Source organism: Microcaecilia unicolor, chromosome 3 (genome assembly GCF_901765095.1).
Source record: "Microcaecilia unicolor chromosome 3, aMicUni1.1, whole genome shotgun sequence".
In the NCBI taxonomy this organism is placed as follows: domain Eukaryota; kingdom Metazoa; phylum Chordata; class Amphibia; order Gymnophiona; family Siphonopidae; genus Microcaecilia; species Microcaecilia unicolor.
In genome coordinates, this window is record NC_044033.1 from 449,337,397 (window position 1) to 449,363,582 (window position 26,186).

General features: G+C 47.1%; 1 protein-coding gene across 3 annotated transcripts in view; it reads right to left on the reverse strand.

The window, feature by feature from the left end:
* Nucleotides 1-22,107, reverse strand: part of ERICH1 (glutamate rich 1) — an 87,836-nt gene extending 65,729 nt beyond the window's left edge. Inside the window, exon 1 of one of the 3 annotated variants that reach the window (XM_030195604.1) lies at nucleotides 22,023-22,107. In XM_030195604.1, coding sequence (XP_030051464.1) covers nucleotides 22,023-22,047 — 25 coding nt within the window. In that variant the 5' untranslated portion in view covers nucleotides 22,048-22,107. Of the gene's footprint in view, nucleotides 1-4,289; nucleotides 4,358-22,022 lie in introns of those variants that run through there. The other 2 variants (XM_030195605.1, XM_030195603.1) reach the window with 2 other exon arrangements.
* Between the last annotated feature and the right edge of the window lie 4,079 nt (nucleotides 22,108-26,186).

Consider the following 26,186-nt stretch of genomic DNA (forward strand, 5'->3'; position numbering starts at 1 on the left):
TCAGGCCCAATTCTAATTGTCTGGCAACAGTTGCCATTCCCACCAAAATTAGTTCCTCAGAAGCAACCATGGAGTCTGCTGTTCAACCTCCAAAAGCATCCTGCTGCATTTGGAAGAACCATGGAGGAACCTGCTGAAGAAATTTATTTTCCTCCGTAACAGGAAAAATAGGAGCCGCAGTGCTACTAAATCTGCCAGTTCCCACATCCCACAGTGTCTGCCTCCTAGCATGAATGCTGCCTCAGAGGAATAACAAAGAACCCTCGCAAAGGAGAAAATAATTAAAAGCATCCCAGGAGCCTAGTTCAGGTCTGCCCCAGTCAGCCCCCTGCCTGCCTGTTCAATTATAGTAAATTAACAGGCAGTATCCAATTACCAGAACTCAAAGTTAAAAAAGGGAGTTGATGCAGAATATTTTCTTTGTTTAAAAAAGTCAGGCAGACTAAGCTGACTGGGGGGGGGGAGGGGGGGAGGAGGAGGGAGAAAAAAAAAAAAAAAGAAGTACACACACACTTGCCTCAGTTTTTTTTTTTAAGTCTACACTGGGGAGTCCCAAGAGACAAAGCAAGGTGGAGGAGGGAAATACACTCACCCCCACAAGACAAGGCCCCGTAGGGTCACCATGGACTGGCCTTGCAAGTGAAACTCTTGGCTAGAGCTTGGGCCCCAGAAGGTACAGATACAACCAAGGAAGGTTTGTGGAAGCAATGCCTAGGCCAGAGGTAGGCAATTCCAGTCCTCGAGAGCCGTAGGCAGGTCAGGTTTTCAGGATATCCACAATGAATATGCAGGAGATAGATTTGCAAGCACTGCCTCCTTGGTATGCAAATCTATCTCCTGCATATTCATTGTGGATATCCTGAAAACCTGACCTGCGGCTCTTGAGGACCGGAGTTGCCTACCCCTAGCCTAGGCCAAGGCTCAAACTCAAAGGTTGCAGGCTGTGGGCTGCCCTCTGGGGAAAAAGATCTGAGAAATTCTACATCAGTCAACCTTGCACCACCTGCTGGAGGCAGAGAAATACTGCACATATTCCTGGCTGCACAATCTGTTCATGTGAAAACAAAGTAGATCTATAGTTAATATAAATCTTTACTGTTGAACTTTGAACCAATGCCCGACCCAGGACGTGTTTCGCCTATAAAAGGGCTGTGTCAGAGGCTGTGTCGTATACAGAAAGTTCTTCACTACCAAAATTTTAATACCCTTTGGGATAGTTCACCTTAGATGATTAAAAAAAAAAAAAAAAAAAAAAAAGCGCAAATGCTGCGCAGGAGTTAGAATCAGAGCCAGTCTCTATTGGCACAGGCCAAGAGACAGGCCACCCCTGATTCTGACTCCTATGTATCATCTATGGTGTCCTATCCCAAAGGGTAATTTTGGTGATGAACTTTCTATACACTACATAGCCTCTGACACAGCCCTTTTATGGACGAAACACAGCCTGTGTCGGGCATTGGTTTAAAGTGCTACAATAAAGATTTATATTTACTACTGATTAATTTTGTTGTTTCCACATTGGATTTTACGGATCATCTGTTTATACTGATGTCAGAATCTTCAAGTCTCTTCCTCCATCCTGGACTAGTCTAGCAGGATGATACAGCATTAGTAGCTATCTGAAAATTTAGCATCTACATTAAACTTCCTATATAGTTGTTCATGATTAAGATTTACTTAGGGGAGGTGGAGGTAGGTCATGGATTTGATATAGGGCCTTTCTGTGGTACAACCAAAGAGGTTTGCATATATTACACACAGGTACTGTTCTCTGTCCCTACAAGGCTCACAATCTTAAGTTTTGAACCTGAAGCAATGGAGGGTTAAGTGACTTGCCGAGGGTCACAAGAACTGCAGTGGGAATCAAACCCATTTCCCCAGATTCTCAGCCCACTACACTAACCATTAGAGGACTACTCGACATTTGCTTAAGATATTTTTTAGCAAAACTACTAAAACCTTACAAATTTGTTTTTCAGAACAGAAAATATCCTTTGGGAAAAAAAAAAAAAAAAAGACACACCAAAATGCTTTCATCCAGCTGGGTTAACACATTTGCCTAACTGAGCAGAATGGAGAAAAAAAAAAAATTTGTTTTACCTGAAAAACCTCTCTTTCCTTTAGGTCAGTTACATTGTTCTGCATGAGTATTACTCCCTTCTACCAGCAGGTAGAGGAAGAGAAAAACCGAGTTTTACCAGGGACCTTACCATCATTAGCTAGTGGTGCTCTCTAGAAAGATCCAGTATGAATCTGCCAAAGGAGCAGAAGGTCCCTTTTCGTAACGCACCCATGCCCCATCAACCACTGCAGCTGCAATGATAATCAAGCCTACTGGCACATGCTACCTTGCGTACTCCAGGACATAGCAATCTCATAGGAAACCCGTACTGCTGTAAATTGTGATGTGTGATTTGTCTTTTTGTATACTGTAAGGGAAAATGCTCAAGTCTTCCAAGGGCGGGTTGCAGAACATACCCTTCAACTCTAGTCCACCATATTCCAGGGGATCCAGGCATTTTTTTTTATTTATGGGTTGCTTATATCCCACATTTCCCACTCATGCAGGCGCAATGTGGCTTACAGAAAGTTAAGTAAAAATTACAAAGTTAAAAGCTTAGGAAAGTATACAAGAAGCAAATAGGGGGAGGAGAATCTAACAGAGGGAACTAGGCAGGGTAAGGGACAAGGGGAGTGCATCAATCAACGGCGTAAAGTGGGGAGTAAGTCTTAGCAAAGAAGTAGGTCTTTAACAACTTCTTGAAGAGCGCTAGAGCACAGACAAGAGCAGGTAATTATTCACGAAAAAGGAAAGAAATGATTAGGTAAGACTTAAATTTCTCCTTACTTAGCATCTAGCTACACTTTTCTGCTCAAGTGGGATGTACTGAAGCAGATCTACTGGGCAGGGGAATACAGTTACTACCCCCCCCCCCCCCCCAATGATAGCTCTGCCAAAGCCTGAACAAACCTTGGCCAAAATGTCCTATCTGAAGGGTTTGACAAGGGACTGGAGTCGTTCTGCAACTCTCTTCAGAAGCCATTACCCAAGCCTCTGCCCAGAAAGCATCATGAGCCTGAGCTGAGTAGGCCATGAGACGCTGGCCAATTCTTGCACATGTAGGTGGTCTCAACCACCTTGATCCATCTTGCATCTTAGAGGACGCCATGAAAAAAAAAAAAAAAAAAAAAAAACGCTTTTCAAATACCAGTGCAGTGTCCTCCTGATGCCCAGCTTGCAGAGCCTTCAGTTCGCTGAAGGTTTTTTGTTGGGTTTTTTTTTTTAAGGTGGGGGAGGGGCTTCCTCAGTCTGATTTGGCCCATTTCAAACATCTTTTTGTTGGGTTTTCTCTCATGCTAAGTTTCATCCCATTCCATTAAATTTCTGAAGTGTTAAATTGCCCTCAGAGATGGACAGACATTCTTGCCCCCTTCTCTGCAATTCCTTCCAATTTCTGCTGTGTTGGAAAGAATAGGGAGACATAAGTTTTTCCCTTAAAAAAACAGATCAGATAAAAAAAAAAAAAAAAAAGGAACCTAAAATGGCCCTTTTAATTTCAGCATTATGTAAATAATCACAGGACATCAGCACAAACACTTTGAAACACTTTGAAACACAAAGCCCCACTGCAGTCTTTTCTCATAAAATGCTTCCTTGTGAAACCTCTTCCCTTCAGATGCTTTTTATGAGAAATTACAGGGACAGTATCCCCACACAGCCTGCTGAGATTTTTGTACTGACATTCTGTAATGTTAACTGCTGATAATAAATCTGAGTTTACAATCTGAGGCTTTGTCTACCTGGTGCACAGCTCATTGAAGATTCACCGATGTCAATGATACACATCACTTGCAATGCTCAGAGACTTGCTTACCTTTGGAAATGGGAGATTCCTACTAGTATTGCCAATATGTGCAAATTGCCCCTTAATTAAAAAAAGAAAAAAAACCTGCATGGCATTTGGTAAATATTTTGTTCTCCTACCCTGACTGCCATCACAGAACACCTGCAAATTACAAGCAAATCACTTTTTTACAGCGTCCTCTTTCTTCCCTGAGACTAATTAAGCTTTTTGCATCTTATCTGAAGACAAGCTATTCAAGGGCCAATGCTCAAAATGTAAATTCCGGTGCTAGAGGCGATCAGCGCCTGCATTAGTGAGCACAGAATGCCGAGAGGGCTTTAGCACAGGAGACAAAGTGTGTGCCAAAGATCAATGCAAATATTATGAGGTCATTTCTTATTCCCTCCCAATGACCAGAACAGTGCACAAAATAAAGCCTCTTACCGCTGAAAAGCGAACGCCAGCTCGAAGCAGTCGTTATAAAGAGAGGACTTCTCATGATTCTCTTTATCTGCTGGTTTTGATTTCTTTTGGAAGTGGAAGAAGCCTGCAAGCGCCAGTACTGAAACATGCATGCCTGTTTACGTAAGTACATAAGTATTGCTATACTGGGAAACAGCAAAGGTCCATCAAGCCCTGCATCCTGTTTCCAACAGTGGCCAATCCAGATCACAAATACCTGGCAAGATCCCCAAAAAAGTACAAAACATTTCATACTGCCCATCCCAGAAATAGTGGATTTTCCCCAAGTCCATTTAATAACGGTCTATGGACTTTTCCTTCAGGAAGCCGTCCAAACCCTTCTTAAACTCCGCTAATCTAACCGCCTTTGCCACATTCTCTGGCAACGAATTCCAGAGTTTAATTACACATTGAGTGAAGAAATATTTTCTCCGATTCGTTTTAAATTTACTACACTGAAGCTTCATCGCATGCCCCCTAGTCCTAGTATTTTTGGAAGGGGTGAAAAGATGCTTCACATCTACCCATTCAACTCCACTCATTATTTTATAGACCTCTATCACATCTCCTCTCAGCCGCCTTTTCTCCAAGCTGAAGAGCCCTAGCCGCTTTAGCCTTTCCTCATAGGGAAGTCATCCCATCCCCTTTATCATTTTCACCGCTTAAAATATAAGCCCTCCAAGTAAAACAAATTTTAAAAAAAAAGAGAAATTGAAAAGCTGATATTTAAAAAGGCACAGGAAAGAGACACTAATATGTGCTTTTACTTTTGGGTTTGCCTGGCACATGTGAACAAGAGCTAAAGGTTACCGCAAAACTCTTCTCCGCATGCACCAAGCACATTCGTCCCTTGCTTTCGCTTTTACTGTGCACATATAAAATTTGAACATGATTTCCTTTGAGCACTGGCGAGCTAGTTTCCTGCACTGTTGGCTTTACCATGGGAGTTCTAAGCATCAGTGTTGTGATTACACAGTGCATTTTAAGTTACTCTGAACATGCTGTGGTTTTGCTTTTAAATCAGAGATATTCCTTTTAAATATATAATGTGGTTGAATTAGGTTAACACCACTTTAAAAAAAAAAAAAAAAAAGGGGCTGCGCTTCACAAGACTACTCTCAAAATAGCAGTATATGCACAAAGAAGCAGATAAATTATAACAAAGCCTTCAGACGCAGAGCAGACAGTGGTAAATAGGTCCAGCAAACCAAGGTATCTGATATTAATCTTTCCAGACAGTTAGAAGGGTGAAATGCTCTGAAGCTGTTACTCATTATTGAACACTGTATACCTTCAGGAATTTAGTTTTCTACAATAATCTGGAAATATAGTAAGTTCAGTAAATAAATTGCCCCCTTCACACTAGGACTTAGATGGGTGTAACCTAGCTGGTATGGTGGGAACAACTCTGACCACCTGACAATGGATGAGACAGGATGGAACCAAAACATTAAAAGACCTTCACACATATCAAGGCTTAGAAGGGTGTTATGGCAGGTGCAGCTCTGGCTGCCTTGTTGGGCAGACTGGATGGATCACGGTGGTCTCTGTTGAGTCCACAGTAATTAAATGACCTTTCACAAAGCGGTGCTACTGATTAGAAGCATGCTGAATGCGAAAAAGCCCATTCAATTCTCATGGGCTTCTGCGGATTCAGCGCTTTGTAAAAGGAGTCCTATGTTATTACAGAAATACTACAGTTATCATGAATATTAGATGCTATCACAAAATGCAGAAGATGAAATAATTTGTACAACAGTACCAGAGTTTATTAGTAGCAAAAAAAATAAGGAAAACTAAAACTATAAGCAATATCCACTTACCCTTCAACTCTAGGACACCATACTCCAGGAGATCCAGGCATAGATAAGAGTAGATAATTATTCACAACACAGGAAAAAAAATAGCATCAACACCTAAGGCTCAGAAAATTACAGTAATACTGCAACATTATGATGGCAAAACTGGGGTCATCTATGGGAACTACCAGATCTTTTGTGACAACAAAAGCACACAAATGAGATGGGTCAAAAAACATATGTCCTATTCTTATACTTTCATTTACATGGAAGTTTCAAGAGGAAAACTGTCCCTAAGTGAAACACTGCTGGTCGACCTCCATTCTGATTTTCTTTTGATACATCTGGGAACATTCTAACTGTGAAAATTAAAAAAAAAAAGGCAAAGTAACCGGCCCTGACTATCAAGACCAACTGTACTAATAAAAGTGCCAGCAACTAAGTCCTCAGTAACCAATCCCTTAACTAGTGTTTCAAAATGTTAAATTCACTTGTTAATTTTATTTGTTACAAAGCATATCAATTTGAGAGCTTTCTCCAAATGTTACTTAGCCAGCCTTAAAATATAATAAATCAAATGCAGTACTAAGCACCAAACATTTAGACCATTTTGCTTAAGGTAAAATTAGTTCTTACCTGATAATTTTCTTTCCATTAGTCCCAACAGATCAATCCAGAGACAAGTGGATTATGTCCCCCTACCAGCAGGTGGAGATACAGAGAACCTCAGAGGTTTATATGTGGACTAGTGCATCCATCTTAACACAGTATTGTCAATACCAAAGCGATGGAAGAATACTAGTAAATCCAACATGGAAATCCACTCCTACCTCTATAAAGCTCACATAGGCTCTTCCTCTACTGCTCCTGTGGAGGGAAACATCCGAAGTGGAAAACTGCAGCTGGATACTTGCCATTCTTGTTTAAGGAACCTATAAATCCAACAATGGGCGAGCCTCTGGACTGATCTGTTGGGACTCATGGAAAGAAAATTATCATCAGGTAAGAACTAATTTTACTTTCCAAAGCGTCCCACAGATCAATCCAGAGACTAGTGGGATGTAACAAAGAAGCCTCAAGTAGGGTGAGAAGTCAAAGGCCGAACACTGGATCCAGACCCTGACATGGAGGCAGAAAAATAAGGAACTGCCTTCCAGCACTGAAGAGAAGCGGCAGCAACTATAGACATGAGAAAGAAGATAGAGCCATCACCAGAAAGGAGGCCGTCAACTACGGAAGACCAGTATGCAGCAGCTGACAACTGCGCCAGTCCACCAGGCGGAACCTACACTAGCAAACAGACAAGTCGAACTCCGTCAAGGCTCTAGAGGTCAAGACAGAGCCAGAGTCCATAGGCCAAGAAATAAGAACTGCGCTACTCCATCCCAAGGCCAGGCACTGTAGCTAGAGCCAAAGAACTGACCAGCCTTAACTGTTAGAAGGCTGCACCCGGAAAGGAGCTCGACTCATCCGTCAAGATGAAACCAGCCTTGCAAACTAGCAACCCTGAAAAACAGCGGCCAACCAGAGGCCACCCACACCAAGTAAGGCCAAATAATAACCAGAGGCAGATCCCAGGTGACCTTCAGGAATGAGGCCAGGCTCATCCTTGAAAGGAGAAACAATGCCCTACAGCAGGAGACTGACAAGACATCCGAAACTGGCTCCCGACCCAACAAGCAGAAGGGAGCTTGGGAGACCACCAGAAGAAAAGGCAGTTTCAAGAGACAACAGTTGGCTGGATGGAGTCAGGACAAGACATGACCCCTCCCCCCCCCCCAAAAAAAAAGGGGAGTCAGAGAAAGAGCAAATGACAATTCCCAGGAAACAGAGCCAGACACAACGTGGAATCACCACACAATGCTGAGAAAGGCTCTACTCCTACTCCTAGAAAGCAGAAGTGCTGTCCTTCCATATGGAAGCAAGGACAACCACAGAGAGCTGCACGTTGCTCAACCCCTTCGGAGACTAAGTCATAGGTAGAGACAACTACCCAGAAGACCAACTGACTGCTGTAACAGAAACAAGTCACCTGCCAAGACAGGGCAAAGAACAGCGACTGCTAGGAACGACCTGGCCCAACAGTGAAGACAAGGAACCAAGAAGGAGCAGGCCAGACGAATAAGGACCCAACCTGAAAAATAGAGGCAGCCAAACCCGGCATCCAGAAATGTGCCAGGGAACAGACTGCCGCGAAGGCTCTTGTTCTCATACCCAGCAACTGTGCCACTCAATACTGCAGCCTCAGGAAAGCGCTAGCCGAAATGGCATCTGGCCTGCCTCCCAGAATTGGACCAAAAGTCCGTCTCCAAGGAAGGAATGTAAAGCGAGACCAGGAAAGGGGCCAATACCAAAACTAGAGCCAAGCTAGACAGTCCCAATAGAGCAAGGTCTGTCTCCTGAAATGAAAGAAGCCAGAGACTATGTAAGGGTCATAGAACCAGGAAGGGTCACTGATCGAGCCCGAGCCATCCAAGACCTAGCCCGGATCCACATCATGCAGCCAAGGAAGGTTTCACGTCCAGAGACCAAGGAAGGATCAAACTTTGAAACCGAAGAGAGGATGACTTTCCAGAAACCGAGGAAGTCCGCCTTCCAGAGACCGAGGAAGGGTCTACAACCCGCAACACAATGAGGACGACCACCAGAGATCAATCAAGGGTGTAAGCCCAGAGAAGCCGAGTAAAAGGACAACTCTCAGGAACTGACAAGTCTCCCCATTTTGAGACAAATGTAGCCAGTACCTGAGGCAAAAGATAGAGCAAGGCTAGATGGCAAAAACGGAACAAGGCTCAACGGACCAAACCAGAAACATACTCAGCAGCCACAGCAAGTCTCAACTTTCAGACCGGAGCAAGGCTCAAGGACCTGACATGGTGCTAGGCCCGACAGACAGAGACAGCACCATGCCAGCGATAGTGTCAGGCTCAATGTCCTGAGATGGCACATAGCCCGACACGCTGAGACGGAACACCTCTCAGAGGAAAAACTGGGGAAGGTAAAATTATGTATCATACCTGATAATTTTCTTTCCATTAATCATAGCTGATCAATCCATAGACTGGTGGCTTGTGTCCATCTACCAGCAGGTGGAGATAGAGAGCAATCCTTTTGCCTCCCTATATGTGGTCATGTGCTGCCGGAAACTCCTCAGTATGTCGATATCCAAGCTCCATCCGCAGGACTCAGCACTTAGAGAATTACACCCACAAAGGGACACTCTGCCCAGCTCACCACCGCCGAAACGGGGGAGGGGAATTAACCCAGCTCATCCCCACACAAAAGTGGGGGAGGGGAATCCGTCCAGCTCATCCCCGCGGAGCGGGGGAGGGACACCACACCCGCCGATGCGGGGGGGGATCTGGCTTATCCTGCAACCGCGGGAGGAGCTGACTGACCCTAACACCGCCGAAGCGGGAGGGGTACAAAGCTGCCCTACTGCCGCACGAAGCAGGAGGGAGCGCCGGCAGAATTTAAGTCTCAATCCAGCCCCGTAAAACGGAGGGGAGAGGAATGCAGCAGCTCACTGTAACACAAATTCGTCTCAACTCTTGAAGAATCCATTGAAAAACTTGAACACGAAGTCCTCCTGAACAGGAACTGAAGACTAAACTTGAACCTGAAATGCAACCAGAATATAAACAGTACAGATATCTGGGAGGGGCTATGGATTGATCAGCTATGATTAATGGAAAGAAAATTATCAGGTATGATACATAATTTTACCTTCCATATCATCATGCTGATCAATCCATAGACTGGTGGGATGTACCGAAGCAGTACTCACCCAGGGCGGGACATTGAAATCCCTGACCGCAACACTGAAGCTCCAAACCGGGCCTCCGCCCGAGCAGCCACAGTCAAGCGGTAATGTCTGGAGAAGGTATGGGCCGATGCCCAAGTTGCCGCCCTGCAAATCTCTTCCAAGGAGACGGACCCGGCCTCTGCCATCGAGGCCGCCTGAGCTCTAGTGGAGTGAGCCTTCAGCTGGATAGGCGGCACCTTCCCCGCGGCCACATAAGCCGCTGCAATGGCTTCCTTGACCCATCTTGCCACTGTAGGCTTAGCAGCCTGCAGACCCTTACGAGGACCTGCAAACAGGACAAACAGATGATCCGACTTCCGGAAATCATTGGTCACTTCCAAGTATCTGATGATGACTCGTCTCACATCCAGATATTTGAGAGCAGAGTATTCCTCTGGGTAGTCCTCCCTACGAAAGGAAGGGAGACAGAGCTGCTGATTCACACGGAAGCGAGAAACAATCTTGGGCAGGAAGGAAGGCACTGTGCGAATCGACACTCCTGCCTCAGTGAACTGCAGAAAGGGCTCTCGACATGAGAGTGCCTGGAGCTCGGAAACTCTTCTGGCTGAAGTGATAGCCACCAAAAAGACTGCTTTCAACGTCAGGTCTTTCAGAGATGCCCTTGACAAGGGTTGAAAAGGCGGCTTCTGCAAGGCTCTTAGCACCAGGTTGAGATTCCACGCAGACACCACTGAGTGCAGAGGAGGGCGCAGGTGATTAATTCCCTTGAGAAAGCGCACCACATCTGGCTGCGAAGCCAGGGAAGCACCCTTCAGGCGGCCCCTGAAGCAAGCCAGAACCGCTACCTGGACTTTAAGGGAACTGAGCGACAGGCCTTTCTCCAGACCTTCTTGCAGGAACGCCAACACTGAAGAAATTGGAGCAGTGAAGGGAGAAAGTGAGCCTGCTTCACACCACGCTGCAAAGGTACGCCAAACCCTGGCATAAGCAGTAGAAGTAGAGCGCTTCCTCGCTCTCAGCATAGTGGCGATGACCTTGTCTGAGAAGCCCTTCTTTCTCAGACGCTGCCGCTCAATAGCCAGGCCGTAAGACCAAAGGGGGAGGGATCCTCCATCACCACGGGACCCTGATGCAACAGGCCCTGCTCCACTGGCAGCCGCAGAGGATCGTCCACTGAGAGCCTGATCAAGTCCGCATACCAGGGACGTCTGGGCCAGTCCGGACCCACCAGGATTATCCGGCCCGGATGCTTTGCCACCCGGTCTAGCACCCTGCCCAACATGGGCCAGGGCGGGAACACATAGAGAAGCTCCTGTGTCGGCCACTGTTGGAGAAGAGCATCTACTCCCAGGGATCGAGGGTCCCGTCCTCTGCTGAAAAAGCGCGGCACTTGGCAATTGGCCGATGACGCCATCAGATCTAGGCTCGGCTGGCCCCAGCGCTTCGTGATGACCAAGAACGCCTGAGCAGATAGCTGCCACTCTCCGGGATCCAAGGTATGGCGACTGAGAAAGTACGCCTTGACATTCATGACTCCGGCAATGTGGGCCGCTGACAGCTGTTCCAGGTTCGCTTCCGCCCACTGGCATAGATTCATGGCCTCCTTGGCTAGAGGGGCGCTCTTGGTACCTCCCTGGCGGTTGACATAGGCCACAGCCGTGGCATTGTCCGACAGGACCCGTACTGGCTTCAACGCCAGTACCGGGATGAACTCCAAAAGCGCCAACCGAATGGCTCCGAGTTCCAGGAGGTTGATAGACCACTTTGTCTCTGCAGGAGACCAGAGCCCCTGCGCTGTCCTTCCCAAGCAGTGGGCTCCCCAGCCCGACAAAGAGGCGTCCGTCGTGACGACAATCCACTCCGGGGTCACCAGAGGCATTCCTGCAGACAACTTGTCTGTCTTCAGCCACCAGCTCAGCGCCTTGCGCACTGCTGGGTCCAAGGGAAGGCGCACAGCATAATCCTCCGACATCGGAGTCCAGCGCTGCAGCAGAGAGTGTTGTAGTGGTCTCATATGAGCCCTGGCCCAGGGCACTACTTCCATCGTGGCCGTCATAGAGCCCAACAGCTGCACATAGTCCCAAGCCCGAAGAGGAGAGGCTACTAGGAACTGGTCCACCTGAGCCTGAAGTTTGACAATCCGATTGTCTGGCAGGAACACTCTGCCCACTTGGGTGTCGAATCGAACTCCCAGATACTCCAGGGACTGAGTCGGGCGCAGCTGGCTCTTCTCCCAGTTGATGATCCACCCCAGGGAGCTCAAAAGAGCAACCACCCGGTCCACAGCTTTGCCGCACTCTGCATAAGAGGGGGCTCGGATCAACCAGTCGTCCAGATAAGGATGGACTTGTACTCCTTCCTTTCGCAGGAAGGCCGCGATGACCACCATTACTTTGGAGAAGGTCCGCGGAGCAGTAGCCAACCCGAAAGGGAGGGCTCTGAACTGGAAGTGTCGGCCCAGGACTGCAAAACGCAGAAAGCGTTTATGAGGAGGCCAGATGGGAATATGCAGGTACGCTTCCTTGATGTCCAAGGAAGCCAAGAACTCCCCTGCCTTCACTGCTGCTATAACAGAGCGGAGAGTCTCCATGCGAAAGTGCCGCACTTTCAAGGCCCGATTGCCCCTTTGAGGTCGAGGATAGGCCGGACAGAACCTCCTTTCTTTGGTACCACAAAGTAAATGGAGTAACGTCCCTTGCCAATCTGATTTTCTGGCACCGGAACGACCGCACCCAGGCGTATCAGGTTGTCCAAGGTCTGCTGCACTGCCACAGCTTTGACCGGAGACTTGCAGGGAGAGAGTACAAACCCGTCTCTTAAGGGTCGGCAGAACTCTAACTTGTAGCCGTCTCTGATGACTTCCAGAACCCAAGCGTCTGAAGTTACCCTGGTCCACTCGCCCAGAAACGAAAACAGGCGTCCTCCAATCTGCACTGGGCCATGGACCAGGGCCCCGTCATTGGGTACGAGACCCTGGGGGAGGACCGGAGGGTGCACCTCCGGGACGGCGGTCTCTGCGAAAGGAATGCTGCTTGGGGGAGAAGTTCCTTTTGAAGGAAGAGGGGGCAGAGGAGCCCGACTTGCCCGGGCGGTACCGACGGGCTTCCTGAAACCGTCCTCTGGAGATACCGGGGCGAGCACTGGCCCGAGCCCTGACCTCTGGTAACCTCTTGCCCTTAGACGTGCCGAGATCGGTCACGATTTTGTCCAGCTCGACCCCAAAGAGCAGCTTGCCTTTAAAAGGCAACTTAGCCAGGCGGGACTTAGAGGCGTGGTCCGCAGACCAATGTTTCAGCCAAAGCCAGCGCCGCGCAGAGACTGTCTGAGCCATACCTTTAGCCGAGGCTCTCAAGACATCATACAGTAAGTCTGCCAAATAAGCCAAGCCCGATTCCAGGGCCGGCCAATCATCCCTCAAGGAAGGATCCGAGGGGGAAGCCCGCTGCACCATCGTCAGGCACGCCCTGGCCACATAGGAGCCACAAACTGAGGCCTGCAAACTTAAGGCAGCCGCCTCGAAGGACGACCTTAAAGCCGCTTCCAATCTTCTGTCTTGGGCGTCCTTTAGGGCCGTGCCACCTTCCACCGGCAACGCCGTTTTCTTAGTCACCGCAGTGATTAAAGAATCCACGGTAGACCAAATAAAGGCCTCACGTTCACTTTCAGGCAAAGGATAGAGGCGGGACATAGCCCTAGCCACTTTGAGGCTCGCTTCCGGGACATCCCATTGAGCCGAAATTAAGGTGTGCATGGCATCATGCACGTGGAAGGTTCTAGGCGGGCGCTTCGTCCCCAGCATAATGGCAGAGCCAACAGGGGCTGAGGGAGAGACGTCCTCTGGAGAGGAAATCTTCAAAATGCTCATGGCCTGCACTAACAGGTTGGGCAAATCCTCTGAGCGAAAGATCCGCGCTGCAGAGGGGTCATCCGCTCCATCCGAGCGGGAATCAGTCTCCTCCAAGGAATCCCCAAAGGACCGTTGGGAGAACTCAGATACGCTGCCCTCATCTACATCAGAGGAAACAGCGTCCTCTAAGGCCTGGGAATCCACCCGAGGGCGTTTACTTCCGGGGGCCTCAACCCCGTTATCGGAAAAGGGAGAAGGGGCAGCGTTTTGCATAAGGAAGGCCTGATGCAGCAGCAAAATAAACTCGGGGGAGAAACCCCCCAGACTGTGTATTTCAGCAGCCTGGGCCAAAGCCCTAGATGCACCCTCAACCGGCGTTCGCAAGAGCGGGGGAGCAACATGCTGCGCATCCAAGATGGCGTCTGGCGCGACACTCCGCAAAGGAGCCGCGTGGGAAGAACGGCGCTTAACTTTAGCCGCTTTTTTGCCGTCGCCCAAATCAAGGGCGGCCATGGCATGAACGTCTCCCAGCTCAAGGGCGGCCCAAGAAGAAGCCGTCCGAGCAAAGTGGCCGGCCAAGATGGCGGAGGCGAGCAGCGGGGGATGGGCGTTTATGGCGGGAAAAACCGCCACGCCGGAGGAAGACCCGGGACACTGACCGGCCTCCAAACTGACACCCAACAAGGGCGAATCAGACTTTAAAACCCCCGCATCCCCGCTAGAAGCGCACACGCGGTCCGGGGAGCGATTCTTCGCGCCCTCGCCCTCCGACGCCATAGGCCACGTGGAGATCAATCGGGGAACCCCCTACCCGCTATAAAAAGGTAAACATTACCTGCTTCTCGCTCCGAGCTGTAACGCCCTGGTGTCCCAGTGAGTAGCTGCAATAAATGTTTAAATAAACGTCGAAATAAACGCCCTTAAGGACGTCCAAATTTTTTTTTTTTAACGGAGCCAGCGGGAGGGGGGAGAAAAGGAGGGACCTGGCGCCACCAGGTTTGCACTTGCTCAAGAAGAGCCCTCAACCCCAGGTACTCAACAAAACCTAAAGATTAGGCTTGGAGACCTAGCCAGAGCTGCTGCTGTGTGTGACTACCACCTGCTGAGATAGAGAACATACTGAGGAGTTTCCGGCAGCACATGACCACATATAGGGAGGCAAAAGGATTGCTCTCTATCTCCACCTGCTGGTAGATGGACACAACCCACCAGTCTATGGATTGATCAGCATGATGATATGGAAGGCCTGATGGCCACAGCCCGAACAATATCAGACTTCCAGTTCGGAAATGGAGTAACTTCCGAGGGACAGAGACGGGACTAGGCCCGCTGTCCAAAACTGGAACTCGACACCCCAAGATGCAAAAGAGAAGGACGTTTGATGACAGGACAAACTGGATGACTGAAGAAGAACATGACTAAATCCAACCATGGCACCAGAGCAGACCTTCAAATGGATCCGAGCTAATTGCCCGTGTCACAATGCAGGGACCTCAGAATGAAAATGCTGGCACTGCAGAGACTATAGGATGACAGACCCATGCGGGAAACAAGAGTACTAGCAACCCAACCACAGAAATACAACCAGCATGCCACACTAAAAAGGAAGCTGTACCCAGGGTCAACGAACCACCAGACAAAGCATGACAAAATCTGACTCCCTCCAAAGAAAAGGAAGTCCCTGCTTCATGACCGGAAGCTGCAGGCAACCGCAGCTACCTGAAATCCAACCGATCCTGTAAAAGCCATGGGCCCCTAGAAGACAATTGGCCACGAGACCACAGACTGGCAAAAGGCGGCAATCCCCGGTAGAAGTAGAATCCCCCCTGGCTAGTCTACCAGAGACGGGAGGAGACACACAGAAACAAAAAGAGGCCCCAATCCCCAACTAAATTCATAGCAGGAGAGAATCAGAGTGGTGCAAAGCCCGACCACAGGGAGAAAGGGCAGCCCCCCCAAGCGAGCGCACCCGAATCCGCGTCCAAGGAATGGGATGGAGCACCAGCCCAGGAGGACCTGACCCAGACAGTACCAAGGAACGAAAACCAAGAGACCTGAAGGCAGAAAGGAGAACTCACCCAGAAAAGGGAGAGTTCTAAGGGCAGCCTTGGCCTACAGTCGTAAAGAGGTCCCCCCCCCCCCCCCCAGGGCCTGAACTCCCTAACAACTAGAGGCACTACAGAGAACACTAAATACCCAGGGATGCGACTCATCGGGGAGCCGGGAACCACCACCACTCCAGGGAAAGCCCCCTCTGGCTCCCCGGTGCCGTAAGGGCCTGGTACCCAAATCCTTCAAAGCTAAAGCTTGCAGAGGAAGAACCAGGGAGCCCATGACAAAGGCATTGACTGGAGGGTCAAAGGACAAATTTCATTGACCCCCACCACGGCTCAGCGAGAAGCGCCAGAGAAAAAAAAGCAACATCAGGAAAGGCCAGTGAGCTGCAACATTAGCTAGCTAGGAAAAAGGGAGAAATTAAGTCACCCAACTCCATGTCCGCCCGTATGTGGCAGCCGCTCTACAGGGATTTTTTTTTTCCAGCCTGCCGAGGGAGTAACTGCTTCATGGCTCCCAACTGCCACAACTAGCTGGTCCCCCACTCAAGACAATTGTGCCAAAATACCAGAGAAGAGCCGTAGACGGATAACTGCGTGCTGAAAAGTGTGGGAATGAGCTGACTGTGGCCTGACCCGCCCCACACCGGTTAATAAAAAACCGATAAGGGCAGAAGTGGACACTGCAGTAGAAACAAGAACAAATTCTACCGCAGCCGCTCCTTGTAAGCCGGCCGAAGCAGCAGGAAAACCTCTGCAGCGATCGAGAGGCAGTCCGATCTGGCCGGTAGACGGAGCCCACCAAAAACTACCGCTGCTAACAGAAGGGCCCTCCCGGACCCGTGCCAAGAATGGAAAAAAAATAAAAAATAAAAACCTCTAAAAAGGTTAGCGGAGCTCACCCAGAGAAAAAGCCAGACAGAACATGCACTCACAAAAAGGGAAGGCCTGAGTAGCAATGAAGGCTGTAGCGAGAGAGTCTGAGGAAAGGGGGAGTAGGAGGAGTAGGCTCTTGAACAACACTAGTAGGCGACGTAGATTAGGAACAATCTCGTTATTTAAATATACACTCGACTCAACACAGCCGTGTTTCGGCGCTACAGACGCCATCTTCAGGAGTCTATGAAATAAAACCAAACAATGGTAATATATATTACCATTGTTTGGTTTTATTTCAAGAGTGGATTTTTTTTCAGAGAACACCAGCCCCCCCTGAGTGGGCAGGGGAGGGACCTGGCACAATCAGGTGTACCCCGACAGGCCATCTCAGTAAAGTCATGCCACAACCCCCCCCCCCCCCCCCCCCCCCCCAGCTCAACTAAGCCATAGGGAACAGGCTAGGAACCAGAATCAAACCAGACCTGCACAGGATGTCAATCCACCTGCTGAGACAGAAAGAATTCTGAGGTTAAGATGGATGCACAGGTCCACATATAGTAAGCCTCTGAGGTTCTCTCTATCTCCACCTGCTGGTAGGGGGACATAACTCACTTGCCTCTGCATTGATCTGTGGGACGCTATAGAAGTATATATTAGGGCCTGCAGCAAGAGTAAAACTTTAGAATCTCATTAGTCATCTAGAATTGCAGCATTTTCTAGCTCTACACAAAGTCAATAACTAAAACACAAAACCAAGAGGTCTGAAGAAACTCTAGCATGCATTATTAATCTGTATAGACTGTTCATCGCCTTCTTCTCTAGTAGAATTATTTGAAAAGCCATGGCACCCCATTTTCCACGTTTCTATTGGAATGCAGGGCATAGCCTCCCAGTGGTGGTGATGGAGACCAGCATTGTCTGAATTCAGAAAGCATGGGAGAAGTACAGAGGACATTTATGGGAGAGCAAAGGATATAAGAAATGGTGAAATTGTCTTTTACCCGATAATTTCCTTTCCTTTAGTCAGCCGTACTGTTCTGCACAAGTGGGTGTTATCCTCTCCAACCAGCAGATGACAGTAGAGACAAAAACTGATCTTTTCCAGTGACCTCACTGGTATAATCTGCTGGTACTAAATGGAAAGTTCCAGCAAACATCTGCCAAAGTAGCAGATCCTTTTTTAAATATATATATACGCCCCATCAACTACTACAACTGCAATGATCATCAAAGTAAACAAACACCACAATAGCACTCGCTACTCTGAATACTCCAGGATATTGTAATCAAACAGGAAGTTACATTGAAATACTTTTTTAAAAAATTGGAGAAAATATTTTTTCGCTCAACGAATAGTTAAGCTCTGGAACTTTCTGATGGAGAATGTGGCAACAGCGGTTAGCATATCTGGGTTTAAAAAAAAGGTTTGGACAAGTTCCTGGAAGAAAAGTCCATAGTATGCTATTGAGACAGATATGAGGAAGCAACTGCCTGCCCTGGGATTTGTAGCACGGAGTGTTGCCATGATTTAGGTTTCTGCCAGGTACTTGTGACCTGGCTTGGCCACTGCTGGAAACAGGATACTGGGCTAAATGTACCACTGGTCTGACCCAGTATGGCTACTCTTATGTCATGTTCTTAAGCTTAACTGTGATTAGATCGCTACACCAGTAACTGGAAAGCAAAGCCGTCTGTGCCCCGATTGTGGCTGCACAGATTTGAATGGGCTGGAGTGAGGCTTCGATAACATCTTCAGTATTTGGAGAACAAGGCCAATGCCAGGCAGACTTCTACAGTCTGTGCCCTGAAAATATCAAGGACAAATCAAGATCAGGTATACATATGTAGTATCACATCATACCTTATGTTACGAGTTTATCTTGTTGGGCAGACTGGATAGGCTGTACAGGTCTATCTGCTGTCATCTACTATGCATGCACCTTTAGGCCCCACCCATGCTCCTCCCTAGTGAAAGCCCCCTTTGCATCTTGTGAAATATCTCAGAGTGCACAGCTCACATATACATACATAAGTTTGCAAATATGCGCATGTGGATTAGAATGGATCTATGGAATCTTAGCGGACATTGGGTGGCGACGCCGGTATTTGGAGAATAAAACTGGTGCAGGGTAGATAGGGAGCGTAAATTTTAAGGGGTTTCGACATTAGCTTCAGAACTGTTAATACAGGAACAGTGCTGGACAGACTTTTACGGTCTGTGCCCTGAGAAAGGCAGGGACAAATCAAACTCGGATATACATTATTACATACCATGTAAAATGAGTTTATCTTCTTGGGCAGACTGGATAGACCGTTCAGGTCTTTATCTGCTGTTATTTACTATGTGGGCTGGTATTCTATAAATATATGGGCATAATTGGCACCTAAGGTGTTCTGTTATAGAATTAGGAGGTATGTGCCAGTCAGGAGCCACTCCAATCATGCTAGGGTGCTCCTACTAAACTGTGGTAAAAAAGTGGCCTTAGCGCACTCTTATGCTGATTTTTCCCAATGGCCTTAGCGCACCCTTACGCTGATTTTTCCCTGGCGTTAAGACCACATTTTACAACAGCTGGAAAATGGCCAAGTGCTAAGGATGCTATTTGTGCACAGCCATTCAAGAGAATTACCGTGGGAGCACTTACCAATACCTATTTTGTAGGCACTGGCAAGTGCACGGTAATGCGGATACGCATTACCATGCACATCAGTTAGCACACAGTAATGCGGATACGCTGGTTAGTGTGTAACACTACTTTTCCCCTCATACATACCCCCCTCCAACAAAAATTAAAAGGGTATTTTTTTAGCATTTTGGGTAGCGTGTACTGACTGCAGAATGCACACTCTATCACTTACTTCAGCTTAGTAAAAGGTCCCCTAAAGTCCCACTCCAGCACCCTCAGGTCTGAATTTGAACATATGGTACAGTTGTCTTAATACACTTGCTTACACTTGCCCCCCCTCCCCCCCCCGATACAAATGCAATGCCAATTAAAAGGTATTATTTTGGGTCAGGCACATTAAGGTCAAGGTGCAAATGTTCAACATATCATCTGAAATGTCTAATGCTCTCAGAACATCCCAAATAGCAACCTCTTTTCAAACAATTTGGGCTATATAACATTTATACATTCAAAATTGATTCATGTTGTATTATATTAAGTTAGTTCAATAAAAAAGGTATTATCTTGTTTTGATTGATTTCTATTTATTACCTTTAAAAGTGGACTAACATGGCTACCACACCACTTTACTTATAAAAAAAAAGGGGGCAAAAAGCAAATGCTCACAGCATCCACCAACTGCATAACTATTTCTCAATATGAACCTCCCTATGGGGGTCCTTTAGTAACAGCACAAACTATTGCTTAGGTGGTCTATCAAGTAATGAACAAACACTAATATACATTATTTACTACAGGGCCTATTTTACATAATGGGTCTGTGGTGAAATGGTGAATTTTCCAGCATGTGAATTATAAGAAGAATATTTAATGAAGTGTATTTCTCTACTTTGGCTAGCAGGTGGTGCATGTTTTATGTTTAATAAAGCAGTAACAGAGAAATGACTATTCCTTCTTTAACACAAACAAGAAAACAACCTGCACTGATGTGGTCAGCTACTTAAAAAAAACAAACCAAAAAACAAACAAACCATTGTTCTGGGCTCTGATTGGCCCAGGAGCTCAAATTCTGTCTGGAAATACTAGACTTTTCACCAGTCTCAGTTTGGAAATAGAGAAAGACCTCTTTACTGAGACCCTGTGAGAAGCTATATTTCCTGTACTTCCCAGGCACTATCTAGGTACTGATAAAATGTTTAGACAGTTTTATAATTGATCCTTATTCAGTTACCTGTTATTTTCCATCTGTTTTTATAACTCACTGTTCAATATTTGTTTTATGAAAATAAACCTTTTCTAGTTTATTGACTCTGCTTGTCTGGACTAAGAATCCTGGTGATGTGTGGTGGGTCTGAGTGTTTTCTAGGAATTGTGGAAGCACGGAGTGTGGCCTCAGTAACCTAGAAATCACTGGGGATTACTTGAGTGCAGGAGACTCGCCCAGAGGCGGTTGGGACCCAGTTGGTAGGAGGAGGGTGCTAGGGTAGAGCTTGATATACCACCTTTCTGTGGTTTCAATTACACTCAAAGTGATTTACATAGAGGCATATTTTCAAAGCACTTAGCCTCCCAAAGTTCCATAGAAACCTATGGAACTTAGCCTCCCAAAGTGCTTTGAAAATAAGCCTGATAGTCTATACTGGTACTTATTTGTGCCTGGGCCAATGGAGGGTTTAAGTGACTTGCCCAGAATCACAAGGAGCTGCAGTGGGAATCACACTCAGTTCCCCTGGATCAAAGTCCACTGTTCTAACCACTAGGCTACTCCTCCACTCCAGCCCAGGTGGACCTGAGTTGTGTTGGGGATAGACCCTCTAAGTGGCCACAAGGTGCTTAGCCCCAGGTGAGTGGCTAGGCATTTTGTGGCAGGGTCCTACAGTAAATAAAGCATATTAATGGTGTTGCTACTGTTCACTGCTACTAACTGGCACTTTAAGTCAATGACAGTGGAATGGGGTGGGCCATTGGAGCAATGGACCAACCATTTTGCCCACCCAGTTTTTGCAACTAAAGTTTGGAAGGGGAGCAGGAGCTTGAAGTTGAGAGGAGGGACAAACAAACAAACCAAGGGTGCTTTGCTGCACCTGCCTCAAGTTGGTTTCCTCTAGACATAAAAGAGGGGAGGGGAACTACAACCAAAAACATTTAGACTCTGGTCCTTTCAAAAACAGTCTCCCCCAGCCACCCATTCCACTATAACCCTAGCAGTTTTCTAACCTCTTCTGTAAACACATCACTCGCCTCAATCATAATATTTAAAACTCAGCACAGCTTTGAAAACAAATAGCAAACACACCACAACTATAATGCAACTTAGAATTTGCCTATGTAGTCAGGCAACGTTAGCCCAAGCTTACTTTGCACAATGCACGTGCTCTGATGAAGGGTACACAGCCTTGAGTAAGTTAATTAGAAACGTCCCATCAAAAAGATCCTCACCTGCAACCCACTTCCATAGTCAATATACGAGTTAACCCACAGTGGCCAACTTTTCAAAACGACTGCGAATGCTAAACTAAAGGCAAAATTACCCCTCTCTGGATAATGCAGGGAACGAGTTTATTGAATTTTGGCCGTGTTCAAGCGCTCACAAAGTCGACATTGATGAATTAACCTGGCTCTTGCCACATAGGCATTCACGAGGACTGAAGCTACGAACCACATTGACCCCCTGCCTTTAGATCAGCCTAGACGTGCTTGCAGTTCACTATCCCGATCACATCCGAGCCCACTACACTCCTACCTTCTCTCCTACCGGTCGTCGCCATACTCCTGCCTCAAACCACCAACAGCTCCAACCAAAGGCTACTGTGCAGAACACCCCAACCATCGACCATACCCCACCCACCTCCCCTATGAGAGCCAACGAATGCAGACCGGCCCGGAAACTATCCAATCGGTGCTCGGTGCGGTCCGTCCGTCAGAGAGCACACCCCGCCTCCTTCCGCCCGGCCTCGGTGCCAATTGAGGACGAGCGAAAGTTCTCTCTGCAGTGTGGTCCGGACCTCACTTTCATGGCGTCCCAACGGCGACGCCTTTGTACTGCGCATGCTCACTTTTGTCAGCAAAGTGAGCGCATGCGGGGGGGAGAATGAGACTAATCGGAGAGTATGTGAGTGCTTTTAAAAGGGGTTTTGGCAGCAGAGCATGTAAACCACGACTGGAATATCAAATGTTTAAGCGGTGTAATAACAGTTACCTCCATTCCTTTCTATCTTCCACTTATCAGCTGTTTTTATCTTAACCTACCGATCCTATCATGTCAACCGGGACCTGCTAAATTAATAATGCATTAGAATGTCAGCGCTGAAAAAGGTAAGGGAAATGCACCTCCAAGAGCTAATTTAGCACTTGATTCAAAATAAAAGCGCAAAGGGTGAATATGTTTTAATTCAGTATGGAAATCCCATATGGGATAAGAGTTTTTTTTTCCTTTGCATTGTGGACGGTAGTTAGATTAAGGACGGATTACACAGGAAGGGTGCCTGTGGAAGTCTCTGATTCTAAGTCTGATCCCGCTGTAACCCCACTGAAATGCTGGGCTTTCAGCAACAGTCGCTTTGCTGCGGGAGTTAATGTCCGAGGGTGCAAAGATTGATATGTACAGAGGAGAGGTGTAAATTTGATCAAGCGTAGTTTGTTCCAGGGGGAAAAAAATTGAAACATTTAAGCAAAAAAAAAAAAAAAAAAAGATCCAGGAGAAATGCAGAAAACAGAAAGTAGACAAAACAGCCTACGTAAAAATATGGATGTTCATAGGGCAGAATTAAAAACATGCAAAATGGAAAAATGCATAAAGGAGCCTGAAAAGGACAAAGACAGAAGTTAAAGAAAAAAAATATATAAGCATAACTGTCAGAGACCGAAAGGAGCTGTTGTGTTTAGAAATATTTTTCCTGCCATGTGCACCAGGGTTTTGAGGTGGATATGATAGATTGCTAAAACGTACAGTGAAAGCTTTTTTTTTTTTTGCGTTTTGTCTGCGGTAAAGTGACCAATTTAAAAATCAATCTAGTATCCTCCGGTGTTAGACTTGTCAAATCAATCCGATTTATTTTCTTTGAAACTACCCCGCACGCAACGAAGCCCCCTTCCCAAAATTCTTATTAGCCAGCTGTGATTACTGGACTGCCGTTTTCGAAGGTGAGGGTATTACATAATGCGATTTATTGGCTCGACGTATTCTTTTGGCAAAAAAAAAAAAAAAAGCTGCTTTCGTCCGCCTGGTGTCTGCACTGCCTGTTTCCCGTTACTGAAAATGCAGCTTGTGATTGATGGCAAGAGTGAGGGTGCAAAAGGTGGATGCGCTGAATGGGGCAGCAGAAGCAGAGGGATGGCTGGAGACTAAGAGGCATATTTTCAAAGCACTTTGGGAGGCTAAGTTCCATAGGTTTCTATGGAACTTTGGGAGGCTAAGTGCTTTGAAAATGAGCCTCTATGTAAATGTAAGAGGAGGAGGGTGAAAAAATCCGAGGGTGACCGAGGGAAAGGGAAGATAATAAAAGACAACAGGACAGAAGAAGCGGGGGGAGAGATAAGGGAAAAGTAGAGAGAATGAAGGAAAGAGGCTGAGAGACGAAGCCAAGGGTGGAGGGGGGAGAAGTAGAAGGTGAGAAGCGTCGAGGGAGAGTGAGGAAGAGAATGAATGAATGAGTCAGATACCGACTTGCAGCTGCTGTGTCTCCCGCTTTTTTAATTCATGTAAGAAATCTCCGTCTCCTCCCCCTACCTTTCAGGTAATACAAATATCGGGAAAAGGGAGTGTGAGATGAACGGGTCGGCCTGTTTCTGCATAGGTCGTAAGCGGAGCTCTATGTGTAGTGCTGCGCCGGACAGTACTGCACTATCATGTATATCTAGCACTTTTTAGCATTGCACACAAAAGGGGGGGATGGTGTAAAAACTGGATACCGAGGATCCCGCAGATCTGGCTTTTACACCGTCCCCACAAAAGGGCAGCCCTGCACTGCACATTTCAACACAAGCGTACTTGTACGGCAAAGCCTTTTTACTGATCTGAAGCTCCGTACGTCCCAGTCCCTACAGCTCAATGGAAGATCGAGTTTGTCAGTGCTCTCATGCACCGCTGGGCTGCATTGAAAGAAATATGTCTGTAAGTAAATCAAATAAATCGTATTAATGGCGGAACTTGTCATTTTAACGAGACCCAGTAGGATTACTTTCTAGGAAAGATTAAACACGTGCACTGCCATGTGTTTTTTTTATTTCTTCGTAAGAACGAAAGAATAAGAATTTTGGTTGGAAAGGAAATTATTTTGGCACCGGTTTCAGAACATTTTTAGAAACTTTTAGGAGAGTTTTTGAATCTTTGTTTCAAGTACATCGGCAAAGATTTGTGGGTTGCTGTGCTATATGTTTTAGTCCATTTGAGTATGTGGAAATTAGGATCAAACAAGTTTGTTTTTGATAAATGTTCTTAACGGGCTAACTTAGTATACATACAGGCTCATTTTCAAAGCACTTAGCCTCCCAAAGTTCCATATAAACCTATGGAACTTAGCCTCCCAAAGTGCTTTGAAAATATGCCTAATAGATAACTAGCTTGGTGCCAAGTATTTCATACATCATTTTGTACAGACGTGACCTTCCTATGTGGAGAAGTTTGACACAGAAGAAAAGTACAAACAGCATTTACATCTAGTGATGTCAGTGGTATTAGCTGTAACCCTCCCCCGCCCCATGTTAGAGGCTGACAGAATTTAGGTTTTGGTAGTTCTAATTATTGCTTGTTAAGTGCTGTTATCAATGCTGATTTTCTTGTTAAGCCAATTAAGTTCCTTGCGTTATCGAGCACACTTAGATTTTGGCATGGAACACTAGGCGTGATATATAGAATCCAGGGGTATATGTGTGATTGCAAGGTGCTTTTCTATACCATATCTACCAAAATTGCTTAGCACGAGGTGGGCATAAACGTAGGAGGAGTCTGGGTGGGCCACACACTACAGTTCAGGGGCGTATCTGCGTGGGGCCACTGGGGCCTGGGCCCCCGTAGATTTGGCCCTGGACCCCCCTGCGACGACCCTCTCCACCCCTCGCCCGCCGCCATCGCCTGTCTTTGCTGACGGGGGACCCAACCCCCGCCAGCCGAGGTCCTTCCGTTGCAAAGCTGGCGGGGGACCCCAGCCCCCGCCAGCTGAGGTCCTCGCTTCCGTTGCAGCAAAGCTTCCTGTTCTGAGTCTGACGTCCTGCACATACAACATGCAGGACATCAGACTCAGAATTTGAAACTGAAGAAAGCTTTGCTGCAACGGAAGAGAGGACCTCGGCTGGCGGGGGTTGGGGTCCCCCGCCAGCTAAGGTAGGCGACGGCGGCGGGAGGGGGAGTGGAGAGGGTCGTCGGCAGGGAGGGTCAAAGTTGGCAGGGGGGGGGGGGGTCGGCGGCGCCAGGGGGGAGGGGGGCTAAAATGTGTCCCCTCATTCTGGCTCTCGCTCCCCTCCCGCCGAAGTCCAGATATGCCTCTGCTACAGTTACGACTGCCATTGACTTGGCACAACGGTTCTAAGCCCATGGTCTTGTCGCCTAAATCTTGGTGCCAATTTATAGAATAGCCACCTTAGTACATTTAAATCCATCGGTGACAAAGGCATTTGCCGTTACCCCCCTCCCCCCCAAATGTGAAGAAATGTGCAAACATTAGCAAAGCCTGTACATCCCAGTCCATACAGCACAATGGAAGATCGAGTTTGTCAGTGCTCTCATGCACCGCTGGGCTGCACTGAAAGAAATATGTCTATAGATAACATTAACACTATTACTTTGGATTCCGCTAATACCTTATGGTTCAAAGTGGATTCCGATGTAAAAGAAGCTGGACATTCCAGGAGTTACAAAATGTAATCAATAAATGCACATTCACATTTCAGTAAAAGCCTTGGAAAAGGC